This window comes from Plectropomus leopardus, chromosome 9 (genome assembly GCF_026936395.1).
Source record: "Plectropomus leopardus strain MGB_pleo_1.0 chromosome 9, ASM2693639v1, whole genome shotgun sequence".
Classification (NCBI taxonomy): domain Eukaryota; kingdom Metazoa; phylum Chordata; class Actinopteri; order Perciformes; family Serranidae; genus Plectropomus; species Plectropomus leopardus.
This window is the reverse complement of record NC_142184.1, coordinates 9,451,201-9,478,713: the sequence shown is the minus strand read 5'-3', so window position 1 is coordinate 9,478,713 and position 27,513 is coordinate 9,451,201. Positions and strand designations below refer to the sequence as shown.

Genomic DNA, 27,513 nt, shown 5'->3' with positions numbered 1-27,513 from the left:
TACACAAGTTTTACCTTCTCAGTTAACTAACTACAAATGTACACTGTGAAACATTATGGTGCAGTGCATCAGCAGGATCCAAATCATACACAGAAGAACAACCTGCCCACAATAACAAGGTTCCCACACGTGCACATATGCAGTCTGTGCACTAAGGTTAGCAATATAACAGCATCATAATACCAGCTAACAGGCTGGGTTTACACAATCATCACTGCAGCTTTCATACAATAGTAACAGTATTCTAGTTTATAGGGGATGGGTTGAGCGTGGGTAATATAATACATCATTAATAAGAAAAATATTAATTACATTCCCTAAATTGTGGATGTTGCAGAGAGCAGAGCAGAGCTGTTGTCTACTGCTGCAGTGTGTCTCCATTGAGAGACACTGTGCACATTTATGCATTTTAAAAACAGCAACAGTACTGACAGACTGGCATTTGTAGTGGATGATGAGGACCACTGACAAGAAGATATTCAAATGCCTATCCAAAACTGAAACTCCTTTTGGAGATTCTTTAGATGACCCTCGGGGTCAGCTTATGGACCTAACTGACCTGTTGAACTTGACTCTGGGCAGCAGAACTAAAATATGACAGATTTTATTGCCAGACCGACAGTTTGAGTTAACTTACGACTCATTTGGGGCAAGAAGCTGTCAACTGAGCTCCTGCAAAGACTCATGGAGACATCAGGAGATCCCTAAATTGTAGAAACTGATTTGAACTGAGCTGAATTTATGGTTTTGTTGTGCATCCAACATGTGACACACATCCGCACATCTCCAGACCGGGAGAGAGAACCACGTCAACTGCTTTTTGTATTCAAAGTAAAATGTACTTTGAATACTGTTTTACTTAGTTAATGAACTGTAGTGAACTTTATCAACGCTTTAAGGAAGCAATTAAATCTGGACGGTTAAAACAGTAGGCGTGAATAAAGGGGAGGAGTGTATTTTTCCTGCTTTGATGGTGAACCATCACGCCCCTTTGTCACAGAAGTTGTAAGCCCCCTGAAGTCGAAGGACTTTAGGTTTTTGGCTTTTGACTTTCCAAGCTTTTGTCTGCTTGTGCTGCAGCCCTGAGATGCTGTGAGCTGCTGTTAATCTACCTTGTTCTAAATGACAATTAAGCACAAAAAAAGACTGTGAGACAAAGAGAGACTTAAAATGAAACAAAGCCTGATAATCTGTCATCGTGATCTCATCTCAGCTACATTAAGTGTCAGAAGATGATCAGCTGTTCATCGGGAGAGAGAGATGTAGGAGACAAACTCAAGCCGAGTTCGTGACGCTTAAACAGAACGAGGCCAGCCAACGGAACAACAGGAGCATAACCGAGCTGCCCGTCCAGGCCACACTCCAACTTTTCCCAAGTGAACCTTTTCCCTGGCATCAAGACTTCTGAGTAAGGAAACAATCTTTCCTGAGCTGTTATGGGGTTGATGCTCTTAAATGATAGGGACACATAGGAAGTGTTGGACTTCGGTTAGGATCTCCCATTAATGCAATTATGGGTTACTCTCTGATCAGGCCTCTTCATTTATCTGTCCCTCTAATGTTTTATGGGAAAGGTTGCCTCTCTGTTCACCTTGTTTCTCAGAGGTTCCATCAGCAGGAGACAGATGCAGGAAAAGTAGCTGATCAGCTCAGAAAGTCACAAAAGGGGTTTAAAAAGTCATCTAGCAACAAACATGATTTTTGCAACACTGGATAAACTATGGGGACATACTTGTATTTTACACTGATGATTGTTCTCAAAAGGCTTTTTTTTAACCCTTTAAATACCCAAACAGCACCCTATCTGATTAACGTGTTAGTCTTAAGGGTAAGATTACACCTTATACGCAGGAAATTACACCCTCAATATTTCGCAGCAAAGAGTTGCATAGTCACATGGCTCAGTCTTACCCAGTTTTGGAAACAATCTCTCTGAGGATCCTCACAGCGTCGTCATTACTCATGTTCTCAAAGTTTACGTCATTCACCTGGATGGCAGACAACAACTCGTTACATAAGTACATGTTTTCATGCCTGAAATATTATTTTGAAGCTCTGCAGAGCGCTCCATTGTATTAGTGCACTTGTAATGTGCACATTATTCTCTGCATTGCTCTCAGGCCTTCAGATGCCTGCAAATCCTAAACTGCTTTCTATGAGATACACAGTCCAAATAATGTATTGCGCATGTGGGGCAACGACAAATTGAAGTCAGCCATCGTGTCTTTTATAGAGGGGTGTAGTCACAGAGCTCTGGCGCACAGAGATCAAAAGAGAGGCATTAACAGGAAGGAAAAGGAGAGGCAGAATTACGACTTTTACAAAAGAGCCTCGTAATGGAAGTGAAATGCATCATTGTGGTTCTTGTAGGTCACAAAGCCTCAGAGAGACATGCATTCATCTCTTTATATTACACGTATAGCTTTGGCACTGTACCAACAGGAGCAGCAAAGGTGTTTTCATTACGCTAAAATCACTATTTACCACAAAATGTATGCAAATATAAACATATGATGATGAAAACTCCAAATGTTCAATGATATTTTGCAAGAGTGGCTGTAAGTGTACCTGAAGGAGCATGTCTCCAGGTTCTATTCTTCCATCAGCGGCCACAGCGCCTCCCTTCATGATAGAGCCGATGTAAATTCCACCGTCTCCCCGGTCATTACTCTGACCGACAATACTGATACCTAAAAAGTTATATTTCTCTGTCAGGAAGAAAGCAGGGAACAGAGAGCATTAAGACTGGAAAAGGTTAAAATAGTAACACTTGCACACTGAAACTTGATTATATCTGAATATGTACATTTGAATAAAATGAAATCGTAGTTATGGAGGTGTCAGGTTTACCCATGTTGAGCGTGACGGTGATGATGTTGAGGCTCATAGTGGAGTCGGTGATACTGCTGAAGGATGAAGACTGGAAAGGCAGCAACAAGATGCAATAAGTAAAGCCCATCAGAAAGAGTCACAGTGGCATAAAATCTATATCAATCAGTGCTCTCATCTGTTTCTCGTACTTAATGTCCATTTCAATTTCACCAGAGGTGGTGATGTGTCTTAGAGGTGCTCACCCGGTCTATTTTGGCCACTTTGTGCCTCCGTCGGCGGCGCTTGTGTCTGCGCATCAGCTGTGAGGAAGAGCTCTGTTCTGTGGAGCTACTGAGCCTGAAACACATGATAAGAGACAGAGAATAATCATGTGGAGAAGAAGAAAGAGGATACACAGACAGGATGTTAGAATGAGATGAAAACAGTGGAGTAAGTGCATCTACTGGACTGCACAGTAATGACCTGACATGTTAGCAACAATTTAGTGTAAACCTGCCTGTGGAGGTTTATACATGAGCAGGGCAAATTAAAAGAAAACTTTTGCAGTAAAATACAACGGAACAATTTCAATCACTTATCACTTTGTAAGCTGAAGTTAAATGTGCTGTTTAATTTATTTATTGAATAAATATAATTTTATTTATTTATTTATCCTTGCATGTTACAAATACAGCATGTCTGTAAAGTGCTTTAGTTGTCTTTAACTGTGTATTTGTCAACATAAAAAACTGGTTTTGAAGAACAACAGTCGTGTTTTTTTTTTTCACTTTTTAGAGCGGTGGTTGGACCAAACATCTGCACATGTATTCAAGATTTCTTCTGTTTTGCCTCTACCTAATTACAATGTATCTTTGAATTTAGGTGATGTAGACTGATATATGGGATGCTAAATTTAATTGACTGTTTTATATATTAAGGTATATGTCTGATAATTTGAAATATGGCTTTTGTATTACTTTTTTTGTGGTCAATTGTTTTATCACCCTGGGCAGTTTAGATGGTTTACCTCACCTGCCATAATAACCTTTGTCAGTCTTTTGGTGTGCATTGTGTTTTCACATTTTGAAGATTCTGACCTGACAAAGATCCACGTAGGATCAAAACATTGTCTTTATTAAAATTTTGGGGCATAAAGTTACTGTGAAGGTGCTACTTTTTCTTCATTTACCAAAAAAGCCTTACATACAGCACCTATACTATGCTGCTCATTGGTATTTAAATTAATATGACTTACTTCTGTAGCTCATAGCGATCTAAAGTAGGGCTAAACAATATGCAAAAAATAATAATATTAATATTTTTTAAAAAGCCAGATTTCGACATTCGACATCTGCATTTCGATAACATTTCGATTAATAGTGCAGTCATAATTTTAAGTAGTTGCAGCCTGAATTGATCATCATCTGCTATAACTACAGCTGAAATGGTAAGTTGATTAATAAACTAACTGAAAGAAAATTAATCAACAACTATTTGAATAATCTATTCAATCATTAAGCCATTTATCAGGCAGAAATGCAGTTTTATAACTTTGAGAACAGCATTTCTTTGGTTTCTGGGACTGTTGGAAGGGTAAAAAAAAAAACAAAAATACAATACACCACCTTGGGCTCTGGGCAACTGTGACAGGCATTTTTCACTAATTCCTTATTTTTGTGATTAATTGATGAAAATATAACACAATAATTAGTAATGAAAATAACTACGTTGCAGCCCAAAAAGTCGAAAAGTTTCACAGAAATGACATTTACTGCACACATATTGTATTTTAGGTGTTATGTAGTTTTTCTTTAATTAATTTTTACAAACAAAAGACAGTTTCAGAAACAAAGAAAAGCTACTGATTGGAGTGTCTGGATTGAGAAATGCAGAATACATTTTGATGGGAGGTATGATACCTGCTAGCGTCCTCGTCTTCCTCACTGTCAACAAATGAGCTGGACTCCAGCTCGCTGCTCATTACTGAGGTGCTGTCGTAACCCATGGCTGAGTCCCTCGCCGTGCGCTCTGATTTGGAGTGACCGTTGATGCGAGGGACTGGGGAGAGAAAGAGCGGAGCAGCGGTGAGTCAGACGGAAGGTCACATTGGTCAGCGAGGGGTCAGATCAGAACAAGAGAGAGCATCCAGGAGGGGAGGAAATCAGGGTGAGTGAGAGTGGCGGGATTGGAAAAAGACAATAGTTATCTGAACAACAGATGGGGAGCTTTCATGTCTGATACCTGGAAGATTTTATCATTATTGAAAATATGAACTGAAAAGCAGAACTTGGACACGGTCAGGTCTTACAGAGGAGTACAGGACATTGAGTGCAATAAAGCATCAACAATTACTTTGAAATAATCATACAAAATTGAAATGCAGGTTTTTTAGATTTATTTTTTTACAAATGCTTTATTGCACAAAGATGTACACAAATTCACTTTCAAAATCCCCAGCAGTGCACGACTACCCTGTCCTTCTTCATACGTACATTGCCAGTGAGGCGGTGCTGTCTCAGGGTGACAGCGGATTGGCTGGAAAGGTCTCATAAGGCGAAGAGGGCGTGGCAGCCAGCGCATTCGCCGAGAGCAAGCAAAACATTCCAGCAATGTGGTAGTTCCCATCGCTAGCTCCGCCCAGAGGGTGCGTCTATGAAAGCTGAGCTGCTGCACATAAGCACTCAATCAGCAGAGGGAAATGACATCCACTGTCAGGATTCACAAAACCGTATTTCCTTCCACACTCAGATGACTGTCATGCCAGAGAAAACAAAAAACGCAAGAGTGCAGGTTCATCAAGTCAGATAGAGTCTCTGTTCTCTGCTCTGTGTGTGCTAGTCGCTCTCTAAAACCCAGCCGGAGCCTCAGACGGTCTCTGCCCACCGGCTGGCTGCTGACAGGCTTCACAGCTTATCTACAATAGAGGCAGTAAAAATAGGGAATAAACATAAAGGTGCTCTGTGAAGAACGGCAAGTAAAATAACAAGAAGCAAGTGAGTCACTTTTTGACTAGACGTAAAACTTGGGACACAATGTTATTATGACCTTTTTTAAAAGTTGTGGCATTTAAATGATAAGCTGGTTGTATTGCATTTTTATCAACTATGATCAATAAACCAATAAATAATACCCTCATCAGACAAAGTCAACATGTGACAATTCAAATGTCTCGACTCGTGGGTTAACATTAAATATGCAACATCACAATATAAAAGCTCAAATCAAGTAACAATAAATCCCTCTCCTCACTGCAAAACAAGAACCCACTCATTTAAGTTTCCATAATCATAGAAAAAATAATAGCTCCAAAGCTAACCACAAACTGAAATCACATGTATCATATAACACAGTCAAATATCAACAACCCACGTTACACAAACAAATCCCTCTCACCGCAGCCGACAGTGTGCCTTCATCCGATGCAAAGAGAAACTGAGCTGAGAGTCAGGAGAAAGTATTGCCTCCTCCCTCCCTCCCTCCCTCAGCACGCAACTATAGAATGACTGCTAATCTGCCTCTGACCAATCACATGATGGGATTCTCCAAAACAGAGATAACATGGGATTTGAGATGATGTTTTGTCCTGTCCCATCCCGGCCTCAGGTGAAAACACCATCAGGTTATTAAAATCCCAAATGCTTTTTAGAGGCTTTGCAACACAAAAAATAATCTTGAGATATTTTTTCATAACAGAGGACAGTTTATCAGCTGTTTTCATGCTTTTTGTTAATACTTTAATACAAGCATAAGTGCTTTGGCTTAACTGTGTCTTCTTTGACCTCAGCCTTGAAATCCCAGCAGCACTGAACAGCATTAAACTTAATGCATGATGCTTTTTTTCTAGAGGCTGGCTCAGAACACAACAGCAAAATGTTGCAAACAAACAGCATGAATATCTTCACAAACAAAAGACTTAAAACAAACAGCCAATTTACAACGAACGACTAAAATCAGCAGCGTTCAGTAACCAGACGTGCATTCAATGGTCAAAAAGTTCTTAATCCTATTTTTTAAATCCCCCTCGCTTTTAATAGAGTCTTGTTTATGGTGACTCTGTAGCTAACACCAATATATACATCAGCCGATGTAATACCGAATTTTTTTTACTTCCAAATATCAGCATCAGCCCCAAAATCTAGTATCGGTCTGGCTTTCCTTTTCTCTTTTATAGGGTATTGAATGTTCTCTGTTACAGTGTAATAACTGAACATTAGAGTCTTGTCTTACAACAGGTTAAGATTGCAGAGCACCTGGCGGCATTGAAACAGATCATATCCCATTACTGCATCCTACACCTGTTCAACCCTCCGAAAATGTTCAACTGCTGCATTTTTCATCCATTCACTCTCAAATGCTACAGCTCAAACAGAAAATAAGACAGGGATATGTTTACCACAGCCGAGCACTTTAACTGATCACTGTAAAACAGCGAAGCATTCACGCTGAGACAAAATCACTTGAAGCGTGTGTATAAGATGACAGGGGAATTCCTGCTGCTGCTGATGCTGCAGGCAGCGAGTTAAAGAGGTGGAGCTCCTTCTTTACATCCAGGCCATGTGACCATGACAGCAGCCGCTGAGCCGATGCAGCCAAATTGAAGTACATTATATGGGGTCTTGCTTGTTGGATTTATGAGCCATGAAACTACTGGCAATCCAACAGTGACCTACTGATCCCCCCCTTATGGTTTCACTTAATTAGAGCTAACAAACAAGCAGGTGGAAAGATGTCAGGGCACGAAACAGAAGAAGAAAGACTGCATGAGTGTGTGTGAGAGAGAGAGGAGAGGAATATGAAGAAATATCCTATTTTCGGTTTTCTGTATGATATTGTGTGATTTGTGTTGAGGTCAGTTAACACAGAAGAGGCTGGAGGAAAGACGCAAAGTTCATCAGGCTTGAAGTTTTCCCATATCAGCCACAAAACAACAGATGTGCAGTTGGCAGTAATAGATCTGACGTGGTGAGCGCCAACAATACGTCTTTAGCCAAGTTAAAAATGCCATCACAAGATGCTCAAGAAATCAATGGATGTGATTATGCACTAATTCTGTCCGGATAAATATAAATCTGTTTTCAGCTTGCGAGTTGGTTACAGCTCTTCCTACAACCTCAACCTGATGCTGTGCTCTGTGATACTAACTGCATGATGAGCCTGGAGTGCAGGATGCAATGAGCCAGGCTTGTTGTGAAGAGAGGACACTGGCAGGAGAGATGGTGAGACAACTAGCTTTGCTGGGAGTAAAAACAAAACCAGACTGCAAGCTTTAGAAGCTGCTGGTTTATTACTTACTGCCATAAAAACAACCAATTCTGCCAAAATGTCTGTGAAGCAAGAACGGGAATAGAATGAAGCGGATATCTCAAAATATCACGGGTGAAATTATGCTGAAAACAAAACACGCCTTTTCCAGCAGAACCAGTACACTCTTTACCTGTTGTAGGGCTGGGTTATAAATCAATATTATATCAATATGAAAGTAGAAATCATCTAAGATTTTGGATATCATAGTATCATAAGTGTTGTCTTTTCCAGGTTTACAGTAAAGTAGTGTAATTTTCATAAATCTACTGTTCTAGCTGCCTTTACCCACGTAGTTATTATCACCGCATTACTGATCATTATTTATCAAAAATCTCATTGTTTAAATATTTTATGAAAGCACCCATTAATCATCTTTACAGTATCTTCAAAACAGGGCTTGCTGATACAGTCTGTTGCAATATTTTTAAGCTATATTGGGATGCACAATAAATATCTTGATATTTTACAAGCCTCTATAAACTGTATACTACTACAATACTGAGTACTGTTACTGAGTACTGTTATAATGACATAAAATAAATAATTGTTATAATGAAGTTAAAGAAAGCACTGGTACAAAAAATATTAAGTATTGTTATAATTAAGTTAATGTACTGTTATAATGAAGTTAACATATTGCTGTAATAAAATGAAATAAACTTGTTTGAAAGTTAATTAAAGTATGGTTACAAGAAAATTACATGAAATACAGTTATAATAAAGTTAGTATTATTATGTTGAAATTATATGCAACACTATTATAATAAAGTTAAATAAAGCATAGTTATAATAAAATAAATCAAAGCGGAACCACTTGTGCTTTTATTCTGAAGCACCCGGTGCATCTCAGGCCGCACATGTTGATGTTTTTGCCGTGAGCGTGAAGCTTCCCATCAACAGTCGGCAGTTGGCAGAGAGTAAAACTGTTCAAGCGGCACCGTTAAATGTGTGGATTTATTCACTGTGAGCTGGAATCAAATAAACAGCTCTCCAGTTTACATATTAATAATATTTTCAAGTCACACCAGTGTCCCATGGTTGCAAAATATGACTAAATGGTCACAGTCTGGAGTCCTGCAGATACAAAAACACATACCATGCCTCACACACTATCGCTTAGGAGGAGCTGGGGATTGCATGCGACATATCATATTTGTGCTGGGGAAAATGACATAACAAGTCAGACTTAATTTTCATACATCGCACGTGGAACAAGCCATGCAACATCGAGTGTAATCAGCGCAGTCACGTGTCGTTACCTAGCAGCCTCTAACATTAAAAACATGGAACCTGTGATGGAGAGCAGTTCTTTTGAAGGAACAGGAAGGAAGCTGTTGTAACAAAGTGATTTTTTTTTTAAACGCTGCTGTCAAATGCCCAAAAAACTCAGCAGATGTGTTGACACTTGATAGTGGTTCTCAGGGGCTTTTAAGAGAAAGATCCTAACAATTTCTTTACCCGGTAGACTGTGGATGGTCGCATTTATATCTCAACAATAGCTGCAAAGGACTTTCCTGTGATATTTCATAAAACACTGGTGTCTTCTGACAGGGTATAATCATCGTACAAGACTGGAGTGTGACTACAGAGTGGAAAACAGCCTCTGACCATAAACCTGAGCCACACACAGGAAACAGAAGAAGGACAATCATCTGGAGAGACAGTGAATTCCAGAAAGTTTGACATGCGGTGAACTTATTCACTCCTTACTTTGTTCACTCTTCCAAGAACTTGAATATGTCTTTCTGGGTCTTACATAGCTAAAGCTCAACACACACCATGTGATCCCCGAGGGCCTCTTTTCATACATGTCTGCTGTCTGTCCACTTTTTTTTTTGTGAGTGACTTCAGCAGAGCAAGAAAGTTAAGTGTTGAGAAAGAGGCACTGAAATGTAATAACTTGGAAATGACAGGATAATTGCATTTTTAGGATCCATCTGTTCCTGGCTGATAATACTCACGCTCGGTTTCTCGGGCTCTCCTCCTCGCTCGCTCTCTCTCTCGTTCTCTGCGGTGGCTCAGGAGAGACTCTGTTCCCGTCTCCGTGTCCAGGCCATCTCGACTGCTCACCGCATTGGCACTGCAATACACACATCGGAAAACTTCAGTCAGATTCATAATGATGTACAAAACACACACACACACACACACACACACACACACACACACTCCCTCTGTCTCTCTCTCTCACAGAAACTCTTTCAAATTAATTCTCTCGCCAGCTTGTGACCAGCGCTCCTGAACATAATCCCCTGCTACAATATACTTCTGTCTGTTATAATATCTGTTTGCTTGCCATTCAGCCTTAGGGGGATATGCAAGGGGGATATGCAACTCATATTATGACTCTGTTTCAAATTCAATCCCCCTGGCCAAAATAGCAGTTTCATTGTTGTGCGGTATGTGATGCGTTTTTCACTAAGTGTCATTAATGACCAGATACCCTGAGAGGGAGCCATTCTGGACAACACTGGCATTAATGAGACCTATTGAAAGCCCAGATGGTGCCTGGAGCATGATTGGGAGAGACACAGAGAGCGGAGAATGACAGATTGCATAAAAAAGCGAGAAGTGGTAGATCAGGTGTGGGCTGAGCAATAAGCTGGCGTGTGTACTTGAGGTTTGGGAGGAGTCGGGGGGTTCTGGAGGGCAGATTGTTATTCTGTCAGAGGGGCTGGAGACGCTGTGGCCTCAGGCACCGGGGTTAAGGGACCTACACAGCCACCGGGCAACGAGGAAACCTGAAGCTGGTGAGAACTCTACTCAACCCTGTCAGCCTGTCACACACACTTAGGCATGTGTGCAACATGTACTTTACACCTGCATAAATAATAGCGCTGTCATACAGGCGCATTCATGCACGCTGCTGCTAGTATACAAACAGTGTCGTATTTTTAGTGTGCAAACAGAATAAAAGCGGCACATAACACAAACATCCCGCAACGGTTTAAAGGCAATGTTCTCACACACCTCGGAGGAAGCGTGTGGATGATCAATGCAAATTAAAAACACAAGAGCAGACAAGATGCTGTGTGTGCTGTGTTCACTCAGCGGGATAAAGCGCTCAATGAGGCATGCTTACACGCTTCTGCTACGGGGTGCTAATGGGTGCACCTGGGCCGGGCTGCACCAGCACAGGTCAGCGCGTGTATGCAAATATCAAACAGAGACACAGTTTGGGTGCTTCTGATAGTGATCTGCAGCGTTATGATTGATATGGTGGTAACTGCCCGTCTGTTAGGCTGTCGATGGCTGCTGACCAGCCGGGGCGGCAGGTCTGCTGATCCGGGGGGGAGATTATCCAAGGCGCTAGGCTGCAGCTGTGAACAAATGCCACCCCCTTTTTTTTTTTACAACCCTCTATCCCCTCTCTCTGCTGCCAATCGCCACCCCCTCCCTCTTGGGAAATGGAGATGGGTGCTTTTAATGTCCGTTAATCCGGATTACCACGCCGAAGCACATCAGTTGTGTGCATTCTCAGCCCAAAACACCTATTCTGTGTGCTCATCAAATAGAGCCATTCACGCCAACAAACACATGAAATGCATGAATAAAGCACAAGAGAAAATGAAGTGGTAATAATATTCTAGCTATTTACAGAAAGAGGTAAAGGGTTGGAAGACTAGATTCATTTCAGAAGGAGAGGAGGTTCGCTATAGGGATTTCAGCACGCTGTTTCTCTGAGAGAAAGGCCTGCCTGTCTGAGTCAAAGAGGGAAAGAGAAAGGGAGAGTGAGGGAGGGAGGGGGCGGGGGATATGACGTGGGGTAAAGGGGCTGGCACAGTGTCGTTTGGCTCCACGAGGTGGCGGTAGTTAAAATGAGAGCTATCCAGGAACAATAAAATCATCAGGACAGCTGACAGGCAGACAGCAGGGGGCAGCCCAGAGAGGGCAAAAACGAGCTGAGATGTCAAACACTGGATAAAGAGATACACTGAGACATGACAGATTGCATGTTCTCAATATAGAGCCTCAGCCATATTGCTGTGGCGCTGTAATGGCAACAACCCTCGCCCCCACTGCCCCCAGCCCTTACAGCTATATTTATCTTGGGACTCCTCCTTAGCAAGTGCAGTTATGTTCTCTAATCTGCCAGTTTGAAGCCAGGTAACAGTCATCAAGAAAATCTCTGAGCTTTTAGGCGCCAATGTGTTTTTGCTGCACATACGCCTTTATTAGCCGCGTATGGATGAATGCTCTGAGTGAGTGAGCACAATGAGCCTCACTGAGTGCCAGTATTTGCCTGAAGATGTTTATGCCGAGAAGGCTATTTCAAGAATCAGCAGCACTGGCGCATCATGTTTACATCGATGAGCCGACTAACTCCACGCTTGAGTGGGCGGAAGGGAACATACACACACAAGTGGGAGAAATACTCACACCCATGCATGTTCCCGCACTTAGCACATACTTCATGCCATATTCACACACAGGCGCACAGACCACCTACACCTCCCATACTGCAATGACAGATCTCTCTGATGAGCTTTCCACATTCTGATTAGCACATATGGCACACTGGGATGTAAAAAAAGGTCACGCGGCGTGCAGGGTTGTGTGCTTGAATACATTTGCCTACATGTGTGAAATTGTGCATACATGACATGCAGTAATCAGCCTACTTACTGGAAAGAGGGGGGGCGGGAGTCTCCGATACCCCCTGTTCTCTCGAGAGGAGGGGGCAGCTCTGGATGGCTCTCCGTGCACTGAGATCCTCCATCAGAGTGGGCGCTCTCTGCCAGGACCAACTGAGAGAGAGAAGTTGGGAGCAAAGGAAAGATTATTCTAGACATATTCAGCTCCGAGAGCAACACAAACAATGATAAATATTCTGTTGAGTGATATAGGCCCCATAGTGCAGAGGGAGAAGATCAAAAGAGACCTCGACAGACTTCGCAACACTCAAAGACAAACACACAGTGATGCTGGCACCAGAGACAAGCACATCTTGTGTACAAGTACGTGTGAGGAAGAGGCTATGAAATGAGAAGCTGCAAAGAGGCCTGGAGACGACTGGTGTCTGCACATAAACAACTTGAGAAACACAGCAAACGACATAGAAACTTAAAAGACCACAATGCTTTTACTCAGCTGAGTGTCAGTACAAAGGATGATGTACAATGACCCTCAGATACCACTGCTCTGCTTTCATCTGAGCCGGAATAATGAAAGTTGAAGGAGGCAGCCGTGGAAAGAATAGCAATTGTATGGACGATGATTATTCTCATACGAGCTTTGGGATTCACAGGTGTCACTGAGGAGTCACAAAATTCTTAAATGAACCCTGAGGGCTACTTTTTATGTCCTCGGTTTCAAAGACTGAATGTATCTCTGCATTTTCTATCACCTTCTGTGTCTGTGTTTGCTGTGTGCTGACTGGCTTTCTGTCTTAAGAATGAGCAGATTTCGCGCTGGTCCTTTGTTCTTGAGTTTTATGGAAAACTGCATTATGGAAATATTTTCTTTCTGTGTTTGACTGTGTCATTATGGAAAAATACCTCCATGCTTTTAGGGATGCACTGATCTCACTTTTTCTCCCCGATCCAATACCAGTACTTTCTTTATCCCAAACTTAAATGTTGTATACCTCAATGTGTGAAGCTCATTGGGGTTTTTTTTTATATAAGGCAACATTGGGGCAAGGATTCCTGCAGAGTTGTGGACAGCTAATGTGACCTAAAGGTATACTGTGCAGGATATTCCTAAAAAAACAGTTTATACCCAGCAAGCAGGGAACATTCCCACAACACTGGCTAATGTAATCCACAAGTTGCAATAGTGTTTTGAAGAAAACATTTTAATCTAAGGCTGAAAGAACATTTTCAGGATGTTTAGCATTTCAAATAATGTTCCTTTAAGGTTAAATGCAGACTAAGATATAAAACAAAGAACAAAGAAGTAATCTTTTCAAAGGAACATTCAGAACATGTTATTGAGGACTGCGATTAAAGACCATTTTTTAATAAAAATGGAAAGTAATGTAGGTATGGGCAAAATGGCACAACAATTTAATCACAATAATTATCCCCATATTGATCAAAATAGAATATTATATTATTCGATAATGCTGCTTTTCCCTGCCAGAATATTTTTATTAAATTGCCAGCCAGCGCCAGCATTTTGGTCATATTTACTAATCTTTTAAGACCTCCAAAATATTTTGTGTCTGTGAATACATGAAGATAAAGCTTCAGCTTTCATACACACAAAAAAAACATTTAATTCTAGTTTCATCCATTCCTTTTTATCATGATCTATCAACGTCATTTGTGCATTTTCAAAGCGACATTTCGGACAAAAGGCTGAGAAAATCGCATTTTTGTGAAAGGCCATTTTCAAGCGCAAAATCACTTTTATTTTGACAATTTTATTTTGTCAAGTTTTTTTTTTTTATTTTGCCTCTTACGTTCTTATGTCAACTTGAATCGTACCAAAATAATGCCGAAAATGATGGGAATAAATGACAGTATATTTCCTCCTTGTCCCCTGATGTTCTAAATAAGTCGCTAAATGTTTCTCTTGCCGCTAAACAGCGATAAGTCCGCACGTTAGCGGCCCTCTCCTCCCGTGGCCCTGGGACATTAGATCGTCTTGTTTGTTTGTTTTTAGATGTTGTTTACCGTGTCCCCTACACTACAGTGAAAACACCGATTGACGGAAAAACTCGTCACTGGCAGGAAAACAGTTCCGTTTCGAGGATGGCGTAACATCCTGACCTACTTCACCTTCACCACCGCTTTTCTCCTCACCTCCACTCTTTTTACCTCTTTTCGTTATGTCCACGGACTCCACGCCGCACGGCGTTTTGCTGACACGCTGTTTTGAATCGCTCCTCACCTCAGCACAAACTATACACTTGCAGTGAAAAATTGGCGTGTGCTGAGACGCGTATCCTCCGTGCTGCTGACGTCTGATAACTTCTGCTGTATGACGCCATGTACGACGCATGCGGGCCAGCTGTTTGAATCTTCTTCTGTTGGGATTAACGGCGGGTTGCGTCCATAAAGTCGCATTACCGCCACCTACTGGATTCAACCTAATGTCTTCATTAACTAAGGAAAAACAACAATACCCATAATAATAATAACAACAATAATCGCAATACCTCTTCCTATCCTGCTCCCTCTCTAACGTATCTGAACTACTTCTTGGCTGATTGAGAGACTCTAAACTTGTACAACCTCTCTCGAAACGTCTCCAACATCCAGAAACTTCTTCGCAGCATCAATAATGACCTCTATTTTCTCCCACTTTCTCTCAATACCAGCAGTACAATTTATCACCATCTCCACAAAGGCCAAAAACTTGATTTTTGCAAATGCACTCCTAACGTGTCCTGACTGACCTGTCCACCGTTGCCTCGCGCCGCACACCATACCTCCAATATTCTCACGGTTATTTCTTTTCTTGATTTGGGCCTGGCAGTGTCTGCCTCCCTCACTCTCTGAGGACAGGTAGCCTCCTATGCTGCATGATGGCCTTTACAAAGGGAACTCTTCTTCAGTCACACAGTCTCTGTCACAATCATGTCCTCCACATTTACCCCACGTTTCAGTGACACCTCTGCCGACAAATAAACAAATGTCCAAACTTCCAACAGTTCGTGCACTGCTGTGGCTTGGGAATATATTGCCTCACTGGATAAGAAACATGACCCAAAAACACCCTGTCGGGCAGGAACTCCAAGTCTAAAAAAAAAGCATAACAGATTGTGTCGCAACTGTCTCCTTAGTCTCCCTATCAAATCTTGTCATCCGGAAACAGTCAGTAACACATTTGCAGCATTTGAACCGTCCAGCCTCCTCTCTGTGGGAGACACCATCAACTACCCCGTTAACTGGAGCTCCCTTATTCAATGGAAAACAAGTAACTGGATAGATCCATTCCCCCACCCAAAACCTCAACTTCTAACACCTTTTCCATTTGTTTACGGGACACACATTACACAACAATCAAACCAGAGCGTTTGACGTCCACCATCCTCACTTTCCCCACTTCATTTTGGACCCATCTCGCCACAGCGTGTTTCTCAGACAGAGCTCCACACCGTGCCCCCTCGATCAAACCAATATTGATTCCAACAATAAAAGTGTCTGAGTGCACTTTGTCCTGTTTACTCTTGCTACGGCTCGATTAGTCCGTTCTCAATCTCCTTCGTTTCTCGTCATCGACGCGGTTTTTATCGGGATCCTGTTTTGAGATCATTTTATCACCCAGCCTTGATGTAATGTGATATGTTATAGGTATACATATATATGTTATATAGTTCAATGATTGTAACTGATAATGGAAGCATTTTTATTACGACATTGATGAGGACATTGTTTTTGATGTGACTCTGTTGTGGTTTAGTTCATACTGATCCACAGTATCAGCCCTAACTCTGATACAGCAAATTGTATTAGTTAATCAATACTTACTTTACATATTGTATGTTTTCCTGACAAAAAATTAAATCAGACCCAAATACAATAGAATATTTCTCTGGTTTCTCTAGTCTGTATTTCAGTAAGAACTGGCCTAATACATTTGCGTTTGAAACATGGTTATGCTCTGAATCTAACCACCATGTTAGTATCTTGACGTTGGGCCCTAAGGGTATCCCAGATAGGGCCAAGAAAAATATTTATATTACATCGATACTGTAATATGAGACTAAATACGGTCTTAGATTTTGGATATCATGATATTGTAAGTGTGTGTTTTCCTGGTTTTAAAGACTGCATTGCAGTAAAGTAGTGCAATCTCCTGAATTTACCAGAATATTCTAGCAGTTCTATCATTTGTCTTTACCCACTTAGTCATTATATCCACATTACTGACAATTATCTATCGAAAATGTCATTGTGTTAACATTTTTGATGAAGCATTCATAAATCAACCCTACAATATTATCACGGCACTTTGTCAAAAATACTGAGCTATTTTATTTTCCCTATATCGCCCAGCCCTAACCCAAATATTTGTTTATTTCCTTTTTCTGTCGTTGTATGTTTTTATGCAGCAGCTTAAATTAGTGAAATAATAGCTCATGCTTGCTACTTTGAAGCAGTCAAGTGATGTTAAAAGATGTAAAGATTTGTCACGATAACTGTTGCTGAGAGAAACTCTGATACTCTGGTGTATATTACCTGAAGCAGTATATAATATACCACTCTATAATATATACCTGTTACATTATACACCTAGACACGACACACTACTTTATGCTCATTGCATTACAGGATGCTAATACGAAGTTATTTAACAGTGTTATATACTGGGCACTTTGCCTGAAAAATTGACTGAGGACTGGCTCCCTCGTCAAAAACCTTATGGGATTTTTGGTTATCCCCAAAAATAAGCTCTGTGTCGAACACCTTTATGAGATTTACATGTTTTGTTTAGCGTGATAATCTTCACAGAAGAACGCCACTTTTGTGTGTTTTTAAGTGTAAATGAAATCGTCAGAATCAAAAAGCTATTGTTAGGCTATAAACGAACTACATCGCGGTCGCACGACTAAAACATCACGACGACAAACACTGTAAAAACACGTTAAAACACGATCGGAAAATATTATAAACAGACAAATCTACAAGTTCGAGTGCGACCCTGTAAAGCTGTGAAGGCGAATAAGTGGGTTTAATGAGTTTCTGTGTCTTCTGTGATGACGTCTAAAGTCCCTGACAAACACTGTCGTCCCATTTAGCCATTTGTTAGCAACCGCTTTCTCTAAGACAAGTAAAACCTTAAAAGTTAAAAAAAATCGGGTTTAAGCGGACGTATTTTATGTTGCAGAACAAAACGAACATTAGCCGGTGTTAACCACAGACCTTTTCAGTGTTTAGGGCTCATTACTTCACCACTCTGCTGCACGAAATGAAAACATTATCAACGTCTTTGAGAATCACCGAGATTTAAAGGGTGGTTCCGTGAAAACAAATATCTTTATGACAGAGGTGCGCTTTAAAGAAAATTGGGAACCAGTTGTGTAGTGTGGGGAGTAATTCTGGTAAATCAAATTTGGAATGAATCATGAAGATGCATGTACTTACATGATGCATAAACTGGTTGTTAAGACGCAGTGTTGTAAAGTGTGGCCACATTGAAGTGTAGAATTCAGGTCCTGATGTCACTATCGACACTGCTTAAGTGATATTGAGCAAGACAGTCACTAATAACTCGATGACCTCACTGACCTTTGACCTCCCCATGGAGCAAACTAATGGATTCCCTACAGAGATCAATAAAGTATACCATTTTTATACTGGACTGTTTAAAAAAAGTGACAAACAGCCAGCCAGTAGATTTAACACGCAGTCTGTCAAAGTAATGTATGCATTCTTGCTTGTAGTCCTCTGTCAATATTTACAGCCGGAGCTTTAACCTGTGTCTTCTGCTCTGTGTGACAGTAATGATTAAGATGTAAATCCTCCTTTAACGTGACAGATTGATTTGATTTATCATACTTTATAGTCCCCGTAGGGAAACTTGGGTTCACAGCCCTGCTTATCTCCCATAATTACAAATCACTATGAACCTGTAGAAGTCAATACGGTATGGTGTTTCTTGTTCTGGCAGTCAAACTCAGTCACCTCTGATTGCATTTTGTAGCAGTAGCTAAGTTTATCATTCTAATGGAATCACTCACACCTTTACAATACAGCAGGCCAGTGAGATGAAGGTGAAGAGTGTTTAAAAAGCTCTGCGGAGGCGTTACATGGATACATTTACATGATCCACGAGTGCTCGGCATATCTTTGGTTAGAGCTGAGCATGGGTGCACCATCCATCTCACTTACCCAGGACACTACTCTCCCGTTGAAGCAGGGCAGCTTGGCGTTGTCATCGGAAATCTCTTCTTTGACAACCCTGGGGAAGACAGAAACAGTCAGGTTAACAGAGCAGGAGAAGGACATACAGTCAGCTCAACAACACAACGCAGCCGAGACTGGAGACATTTCCCCTTCCTCTGCTTGGTTGACATTCACACTTTGTAAGTCACATTTTCCACATGGCTTTCAAACCAGCTTTGCTACACTCTTAGAGATAAAGGTGCAAACTAAAACTATATAGGGTTCTGTGAAACCCCGTAGGGGAGGGGGTGTCCACCTTTTAGAATAGGGGTCAGATTATATAATGTGATATGAGTTATTTAAAAAAAAAAGGAAAAAGAAATCACCCACAAATTACACAAACACAACGGGTGAAACAGCAGAGAGAGACCATGGGGAATTATGTTTTTTTTATTTTTTTAATCTAACGTGGTGATTTAAGGATTGTTTTCGACTAAACCGTAGCTAGTGTTTGTTGGAACTGTGGACAAACTAACATAGTAACCAAGATGGTTTGGTTGAGTTTCATTTTGTTTCTGCTGAGTTTGAATGAAGTGTGATTTATGATGAGTTAACGAGGAAATTAATCCTTCAGTGATCATGAGAAAGTTGAATTCAAATGAAGTAAAGTTGTATTTTTCTGTTTAATTGGGAAAATAAATGTGAGAATACGACTTTTCAAAAAATTTTGTGGGTTTCTATTGTGCATTTATTATTCTGAAAAGTAGTGCACTTGCCGTCACGGGGAGGGGAGGGGAGGGGCTGTGTTAGCGGCGTACACTGATACCGTCATAGTGAGAAATATCAGGCAGGTATGAAATATAACAACTGCCCAAGCCTAACCAACCATTTCATGTAATAAGACTTTCATCTAGAACCCACCCAGGGCGTTCTACCCAGAACCCTCTCATACTCCAAGGATCTCCTCTAGAACCCACGAGGGGTCTCTAAAAATAGTAATTTACTACATAAACCATCTCTCTCCCATTAACCATGGTTTTAGTACTTAATGGAACGCTTCGTTTAACGAAGTTCGTTTAACGGTTCTTCAGAGACAAATGGTTCTGTTCTGGCCCTTTTGGAACCTTTATTTCTAAGCTCGAGAAGTGATCATGCTCAGTCTGAGTCTCGTATTGATTTATGGACATCGTGGCTGTCTGTAACACTAAGCACTACAATGTGATAAGCAGCTCAACCTGGCAAGGACAGGGGCATAAATCAGTAATGACGGGCTTCAATAGTAACCTGCGCAGGTGTGCATGTTTCACAATGAGCTTCTGTTGATAAAGACACAGACGGAGAGACAGATACGTGTCTGTGTGAATGTTTTATGTGTGTGTTGGTCGGAAAATCCTCACAGCGGCGACAACAGGGCGTGAAGGCACAGGAGTGTGTATTAATAGAGTGATCTAGTGTGTGAGACTCGCTCACTGTGTTCGTCTTTGGCTGTAAATTCCCAACAAAAATACCTCTCAGTTACCCTTTGACCTGCTGGGACACAGTTCAGCAGCAACCAGCCGCCACACCTGCTCGGCTTGTGTCAAGCAGAACAAGCCTGGAGATAGCCAAGGGGCATGGGAGATGAGCTGGGAAACACCTTACGTACACACACTCACATAAGGCTAAAACATCCTGATGTATTTAACAATTTCCATTATAACCCGCTGCATGTTTTGCACGCGTTGTTTGTTTTTTTCTGCAAAGTATTTTCCCAGAATTGATACAACCAAGCATTTCTGAGCCTCTGTGGAGATCTCATATTAGCTTCTTGGCTTTGAACGCGGTACATGAAAAGGGAGAAGCATGACTTGAGAGCAGCAGGAAAGCCTAAGAAGATTTTATGCAGGGGTGTCTCTCTGACAGCGACTTTACAGCTCCCCCCCTCCTTACTTCTTGTTTGCCAGAACTTCCCCGCTACTGAAATGATTAGCCAAGCCGGTTGTGTTTTTCAGCGCGCTGCTGCTGTGGGAGCTGGATTGCTGGGAGTGGTGGACGGAGATAACGTAGCTTTGTGGCTGGAACTGACGACCACAGAGTCTGCCGCTGTGGCCTGTTCCACCTCAGGGAGGAAAAGGGAGGGAGGCGAGGGCAGACTCTGCCGGCTGCTTGTTAGGTAGGAAGTGTTTGCATCCTCTCTCGCAAGCTGCATGACCAGCTGTAAGGTGACTTGCGAGGATGTGGGAGTGGCCCCGTGCAAATAAAATATCAGCAACGCTTCTTCTTTTGAATGTCTGACAGAAATAAGGTCGCCTGTTCCACTTTCCACCAGTGTAATTGCATTTTTACGGATTCTGAAAGAACTGGCTTGCAAAATAAATCTGTTAAACATGTCTCTGTCTGTTAAAAGAGCTGAAAACCAGATGAACCGAGGAACAATTCCAATCATAACAGATGACGTCTTTATCATGCAGTAAAACACCCGTGGCCCGCATTCTTTTCAGCTTCCATCTGATATCAGAAGCAGTGTTAGTTCCACCCTGAACACCTAACAAGCACACACACAAACATACTGTAACCCCTGTTTAGACAAGCATATGTCTGGTGTGGGCTGCTGTCACAGATCTGACTTCTTAGAGCTGACAGCTTAAATAGGTCTTAACAGATTTCACAGGATAAAGACACAAGATTTATCCTGGTGATCGGCGAGTATTCCACGGCCGGGGATATTTGTGTAGCTGGGGAAGATTAGACGTGTTTGTTTACGCTTTGAGAGTAAGAGGAGGGCTGGGTAGCTGCAGCCTGAACCAGAAACCAGAGGCAGGAGAAGCCAGCCAACGCCGGCCACCAGTCCAAGGACTTTGGTGGGCTGATGCTAATGATACTATAAACAGGGAAGCAAAATATTTGTAGTCAAACAAGATTGTGAAAAGAGAGAATTCAATATGACAGACTGAGTCTGAAAACAGCTAAATTTGACTTGAACCACCTTGAAAGCTGTTAATAATAGTGCTGAGGTGTTGATGTCACATAAAGTGCAGTAACCACTGAGGTCTTGGCCCAGGCCTAACCCAGGAGTTTTAGTTGATGAACAAGCTAGATATCACTGCTTTTTAAAAAATATACTCCAAAACCTTATTTACTTTAAAACTGTCTTCATTTTTACTTTCCTAATTAATTACATTATTTCCCACAGAATTAGAATCTATGTGTATCAGTAGCCAATCTGATGATTTGTGTACAGACTTTTCCATGACTTTTCAAGGCCCCATAATAAAGTTGGGTTTTTTTTCTTGCCCAACTTGCCAACCATATTTTAAACATATCAGATTCAAACATTATTCAAACATAATTTCATCTAGCTGGCATACAGGAAGGGAGAGTCCGAACGCTGGAAGAAAATGGCAAAATGTGAGCAACGGTAAGCGAGACACATCAACGCATGTTAGAGCTGCATGAAGTCAACAGCTACAGAAAAAGGACCAAAGGTGGAGTCGAACCTGCGACTGCTGCAGCAAGGACACAGGACCTGCTCTACCAGTTGTGTTATGGGGCGCCCCCATATTCTTTCGTTTTTCTTTTAAACATATATATAACTTATATATTTAGATACTGGTCTATTTCTCAAACATTTAGGGCTGAAACCTTGGACGCCCAGGCCTAATGACCCAATTTTCCATTCATAACATCACTTTCTGGCAAATATTGTACAGAGACAATCGCAGTTAGTGTTGTTGTTAATGCTTTGACAAACAAATGCGGCATAACCTTCAAAATCTGTCACAATCCTCAAACAACGAGAACAGGCACGGTAAGGCAGGGGTGCATTTGTGCAAAAAGCTGCAGATTTTTGTCCTCTAACTACAGGGGCTTAGCACCCCTACCTCAGCAGAAGAAAGATTCCCCTACCAGCCCCCTATTTTCTGAGGCACAAACAAGACTGTTTCTTTCAGCACTTCAGCTTGGCTGCTTCCTCAGCTCCTGAGTGCCTCTGTGACTTGCATTATAGTGAGGTCTCAAACCCACTCACCACCAGTGGCAACGACAAAACGCCATATCATCACCTTGAAGTCTGCGAAAAAGCCAAGTGGGTTGCATGAAAACAACACAGCCTCAATAAGCTTCCTGTCTTATGAATATTGATGAATGAATGAATATTACGAGGGGAAAAAACAACTGAGGTATGAAATGTGCACAAAGAAACGTTCAACGTTTCATTTGCTGCGCTCTGTTGTGTAGACGAAAACGCCACAGCCCGTGGTCACATGGATCCCATACGCTTCCAAAGGGAACTAAAATGACATGTTCACTGCGGTAAGCTATGGTGTTTTGGGGGCAAGCCATTTATCAGATTCGTGTGGCCATTGCTTAGAGAGCTGATATTGCCAGCACAAATGTAGTTCAGCAATCCCATAAGAAAATGGCTGGTTTTTCCAGCACAGCAGGGGGTCTACTACAGAGGACCTTGCACTGACTGCTCATTTACATTTCAAACACTGTCTATAACTGCAAGGGATTTGATGTTTTCCCTCTCTGCTCAGCAGTCTTATTCCTCCCTAGCTAATTCTCCAGCAGCCATACTGTCTGTGTGTATGCAGTACAGCCAGAATGGCTACCACAAAGCGCTGCTATCCTCTGTGCCTTTGACTGGGTTTGCTTCCATACTGTGCCAGTACCATACGGCACTCACTGAGCCTGAATATTCAACCTTAACTCAAAGGCTGGAATGCTGCTGGAGATGCCTTTATAAACTGTATATAACAGCTCTGTGTGCTATTTGACAATGTCCAATTCACGCAATAATTTAACATGCTTTGTTGATGCACACGCAGGAGCCAGTCGGCCTACTGTAGCGGTGTGTTCAGCAACACGGAGCCACATCTCCATGTGGAGAAAGCAAACATGCTTTGTTTGTTTCCATAATCTGCTTGTCGATCACCTGAGGCCCAGCGAGCAGGCCGGCCCGCAGTGCAACAGAGGCAGGAAGCCGGGGCTGGGGGACAAAGCGGCGCACCAAGCCTAGCCTGCCACCAGGAAGAGCCAGTTTCCCTCACAAGGTCAGGCTGCAGTGGAAATGGATGACGTTTGGCTCTATAGACACTGCCTGCGTCTGCATTTCCTCCAATCGTGATTACAGTGCTAGATACTAATGTGTGTAGGCCGCCATGTATGACTGTTCAGACTGGAATGAGAAACAGGCCCTGACACAAATATGTCATCCTCAGCAGAGGCCTGAGACAAGGCGCTGACCAAGAGAGCCGAGGAGCTCTGTAGACATGGTGTAACTCCAGAGAATCAGGATTACAAAGAGAGAGATGGAGAGAAAAAAGAAAGAGAGACTAAATATTTCAATCATTCCTTAAATCCAGCATCCAGTGCTTATTATGTACATATTGTATATATTTTTATTTCTACTTTGCATACATTCTATATATAGAATGTATGCAAATATTTGTATTCTTATGAAATGTTACATACTAGTTTTAAACATTGTAATGCAGCATATTGCACATATTTCTATATTTTTTAAACACTTTGCACTTAACATACTACACCTACTCTTATCATATGGCCCACTGGCAGACATAAAATACAATGCTTTTGGAAATGTTCACATTCACTGCACAAAAAAAAAATTAACCTAGGTTAAAACATGCCATATTTAATCTTATGTCACAAATTTTAAATAAAACTGTCAGATTAATCCTGACAATAGCCAAAACCACTGCAAATTTGACCTATTTTGACTAATTACAGTCGTATAATTAAAGTGTCATCTTAATGGCCTGTAATATCCACAGAAATGTACATTTTGGGCGGCTGCTGATATTTCATTTTGAAGCCATTATCTGCTGATACAGATGACATGCTGATATTATCACTCATTCCCATAATACTCTTAATATTTAACATGCTAGTGTTGAAAATTGTAGTATAATGTACATATTTTAATTTATTAAGTCTTATTTCCATACTTCTTATTTCTACTTAATTTTTTTACATATATAATTTTTTACACCAGAGCAAGTATAACAAATCACAATTTCCCCCTGGGAATCAATACATTTTCTGATTCTGATTTTGATTAGATGAAGTGTTTGCTGTGATTTTCTGGGGTATAATCCACCATGAAAAATGATAAAATGAGAAACAAACTCTAGAAAAACAGTCAATTCCAATTTTCTGCTACAAAAACACCCTTTGAAAATCTTCTATTTTGTTCCATAACTAATGCTTCAATAAAGCCAGGTTAAAATATAAATATAATTTAATTTTTTTTTTCTCTCTCCTCATGACAGCGAAAGACAATACCATCTATTATGTGTCTACATATCTGTCCAAATAGCCAGTTAATTTTGGGATGTGATGAGTTTCAAACGATCACATTATTGGACCTCCAAAAGAAGCATGCATTCCTGTAACAACTCAGTAATTATACAATATTTCTTAGAAAAACAAGGTTATTATGATGATTAAGTGCTGTTTGTCTTATCTGCTCCTCTGGCGCAATTAAATGTAAAAAGCTGGGTGCAGGATTGCATATAATAGTCACAACCACTGGCCTGTGGTTACCATATTCCCTTGGGATTCACCTGCAGTCCATTGTGTGTGTTTGTGTGCTTTTGTAAATAAAGAAAACTTGCTTGGCTATTACATATGTGAGAGAACTAATGAATATATAACAGTTAAATGGGCATTTCTTATGATCTATAGTAGAAAAACACATGCCAAACGAAAACAATATATGAAACCTGAGAACTTGAACATGTGGAGGCTTTGTCAACACTGCCCTCACATTTATATTCCACATGGTTCAAATACTGACACTAATATGGGTTAATATGTTGACATTAATAAGGGGAGCAGGGGTCTGGCTCTGGGTAATACATGCAGGGCTGCGTCATTAGGGCTCTGGACAGATCTGGTATCACTTCAAACACTCGTGTGTCTCCTCCACTGCGCACAGGATAGTAATAATGAGCAGGTGCCAGGAGCGTGGAAACAGACATGGCACTGTAGTTTGCACACATGTAACAATGTTGCCTATCACGGCCTGTAATTAGGTTTTTTTTTTATATGGGCTATACACACACTGCGATAATAAATAGCATGAGCCAGACGAACGGGGCTAATAATAATCATGGTGGCCACTTACCCAAAATCCTGGTCCATCGATTTGAAGAAGAATTTGTAGCTGTTGACCGGACGATTGTTGAGGACATTTTTAAAATCCGCTAGGGTGACTTTCTCCGGAGAAACGGACAGTTTGACCAGATAAGGAGTCTCCTCCTCGTCTATGTGATATATTATTTTAGTCTCCGCCATGAGAGTGAGGGGAGGACAATCATTGACACAGGAAAGGAACAAGGGTTGGCAGCGTAATAAACAGGCCTGCTATGTTACCAGCTACCCGTAGAATAACATAACAGCATTCCCTAATACATTAACCTGTTTGGCCCCCGATGGTAGATATGGCTCCGTGTGTTGGATAAACGCGGCGAAAATCCAGACATAATCGCGTTGTGAGCGCCTGTATTCCTGCTCCGGTGTGAGTCGGTACGGTGGCTCTCTCGGCACTAAAACAGGAAGGGACAGTCCACATCCTTGCGATATGGAGTTGGGAATATTGCTATTTTTCACAAGCTAATTGTTTAGACAGTGCTGTCATCTAGTGGCGTGTCTGGGCTGTGCGCAGGCCCGTCGCAGGCCTGTGCGCGCCCCTCTTATACAACACGCTCATACTGTACGCTGTAATGTACAGACAGGACTGGAACAAAGAGGAAGCGCACTGGCTTTATGGGGCATGGAGGCTTTCTATTTTTATTATTATTATTGTTGTTAAAGCATTTGTACTGTTTGAAACGGCAGCTATTTAAACGCAATATTAATTTAATAAAATAAAACTGAATATATTCCAAACAAAAATATTTTAATAATAAAATACAAGTAGTCTGAAATATACGACGACCCAAAGGCGTTATTCTGGTTTGACAAGTGTGGGGGGGGCGTTATAAAATGGGGGCCTGAGGGTCCTCCCTTTAAATAAATTAAATTTAAAAAAAATTGTAGCAGCAATTAAAGTCAATATTAATTAAGTCCAGCCCTGCATGTATTAACCCCATGTACTCAGTGGACATAACACCTCAGTAGCAACCTATATTTGTACAAATGACAAAATGAATTTGAAAAACATGCAATAAAAAATCCCAAATTAAAATCCTATGATTTTTTTTTTAATTTATTATCATTATTTATTTAATTTTTGACTTTTTTTTTACCATGAAGTGCAAGTGGGGGGTGGGGGGCAATAATAATAATTAGACAATCCTATGAATATAATGCTTAAATATTACTGGATTACCCAAGGAGTGAAAATAGGTGGAACTCCAGAAGTCTAGTCACATAAACTGCACATGTATTACATTTAAGAACACAATGTTAATGCTTTTAAATTACTTACCTCAAACGTTGCTTCTCTCAGACTCCTTATCCTCAAGACTTCAGGGGCTACTGATAGGATACATTATAAGATCATAACACAGTTTCCCTTTCATCCAAACACCAAATGTGAGTTTATGTTTGTGGATCCCCTTCACCAACCAGTGAAATAGTGACAGTAACAAACAAATAGTGAGTCTGTGGC

At 41.1% G+C, this 27,513-nt stretch overlaps 1 protein-coding gene across 3 annotated transcripts in view; it reads right to left on the bottom strand.

The window, feature by feature from the left end:
* Positions 1-26,505, bottom strand: part of LOC121946932 (segment polarity protein dishevelled homolog DVL-1-like) — a 46,776-nt gene extending 20,271 nt beyond the window's left edge. Inside the window, exons 1-9 of one of the 3 annotated variants that reach the window (XM_088081926.1) lie at positions 26,026-26,505; positions 18,900-18,969; positions 12,742-12,863; positions 10,077-10,195; positions 4,731-4,869; positions 3,075-3,168; positions 2,851-2,920; positions 2,569-2,708; positions 1,912-1,988 (exon numbers count right to left, since the gene is read on the bottom strand). In XM_088081926.1, coding sequence (XP_087938052.1) covers positions 1,912-1,988; positions 2,569-2,708; positions 2,851-2,920; positions 3,075-3,168; positions 4,731-4,869; positions 10,077-10,195; positions 12,742-12,863; positions 18,900-18,969; positions 26,026-26,195 — 1,001 coding nt within the window. In that variant the 5' untranslated portion in view covers positions 26,196-26,505. The remainder of the gene's footprint in view (positions 1-1,911; positions 1,989-2,568; positions 2,709-2,850; positions 2,921-3,074; positions 3,169-4,730; positions 4,870-10,076; positions 10,196-12,741; positions 12,864-18,899; positions 18,970-26,025) is intronic. The other 2 variants (XM_088081925.1, XM_088081927.1) reach the window with 2 other exon arrangements.
* Between the last annotated feature and the right edge of the window lie 1,008 nt (positions 26,506-27,513).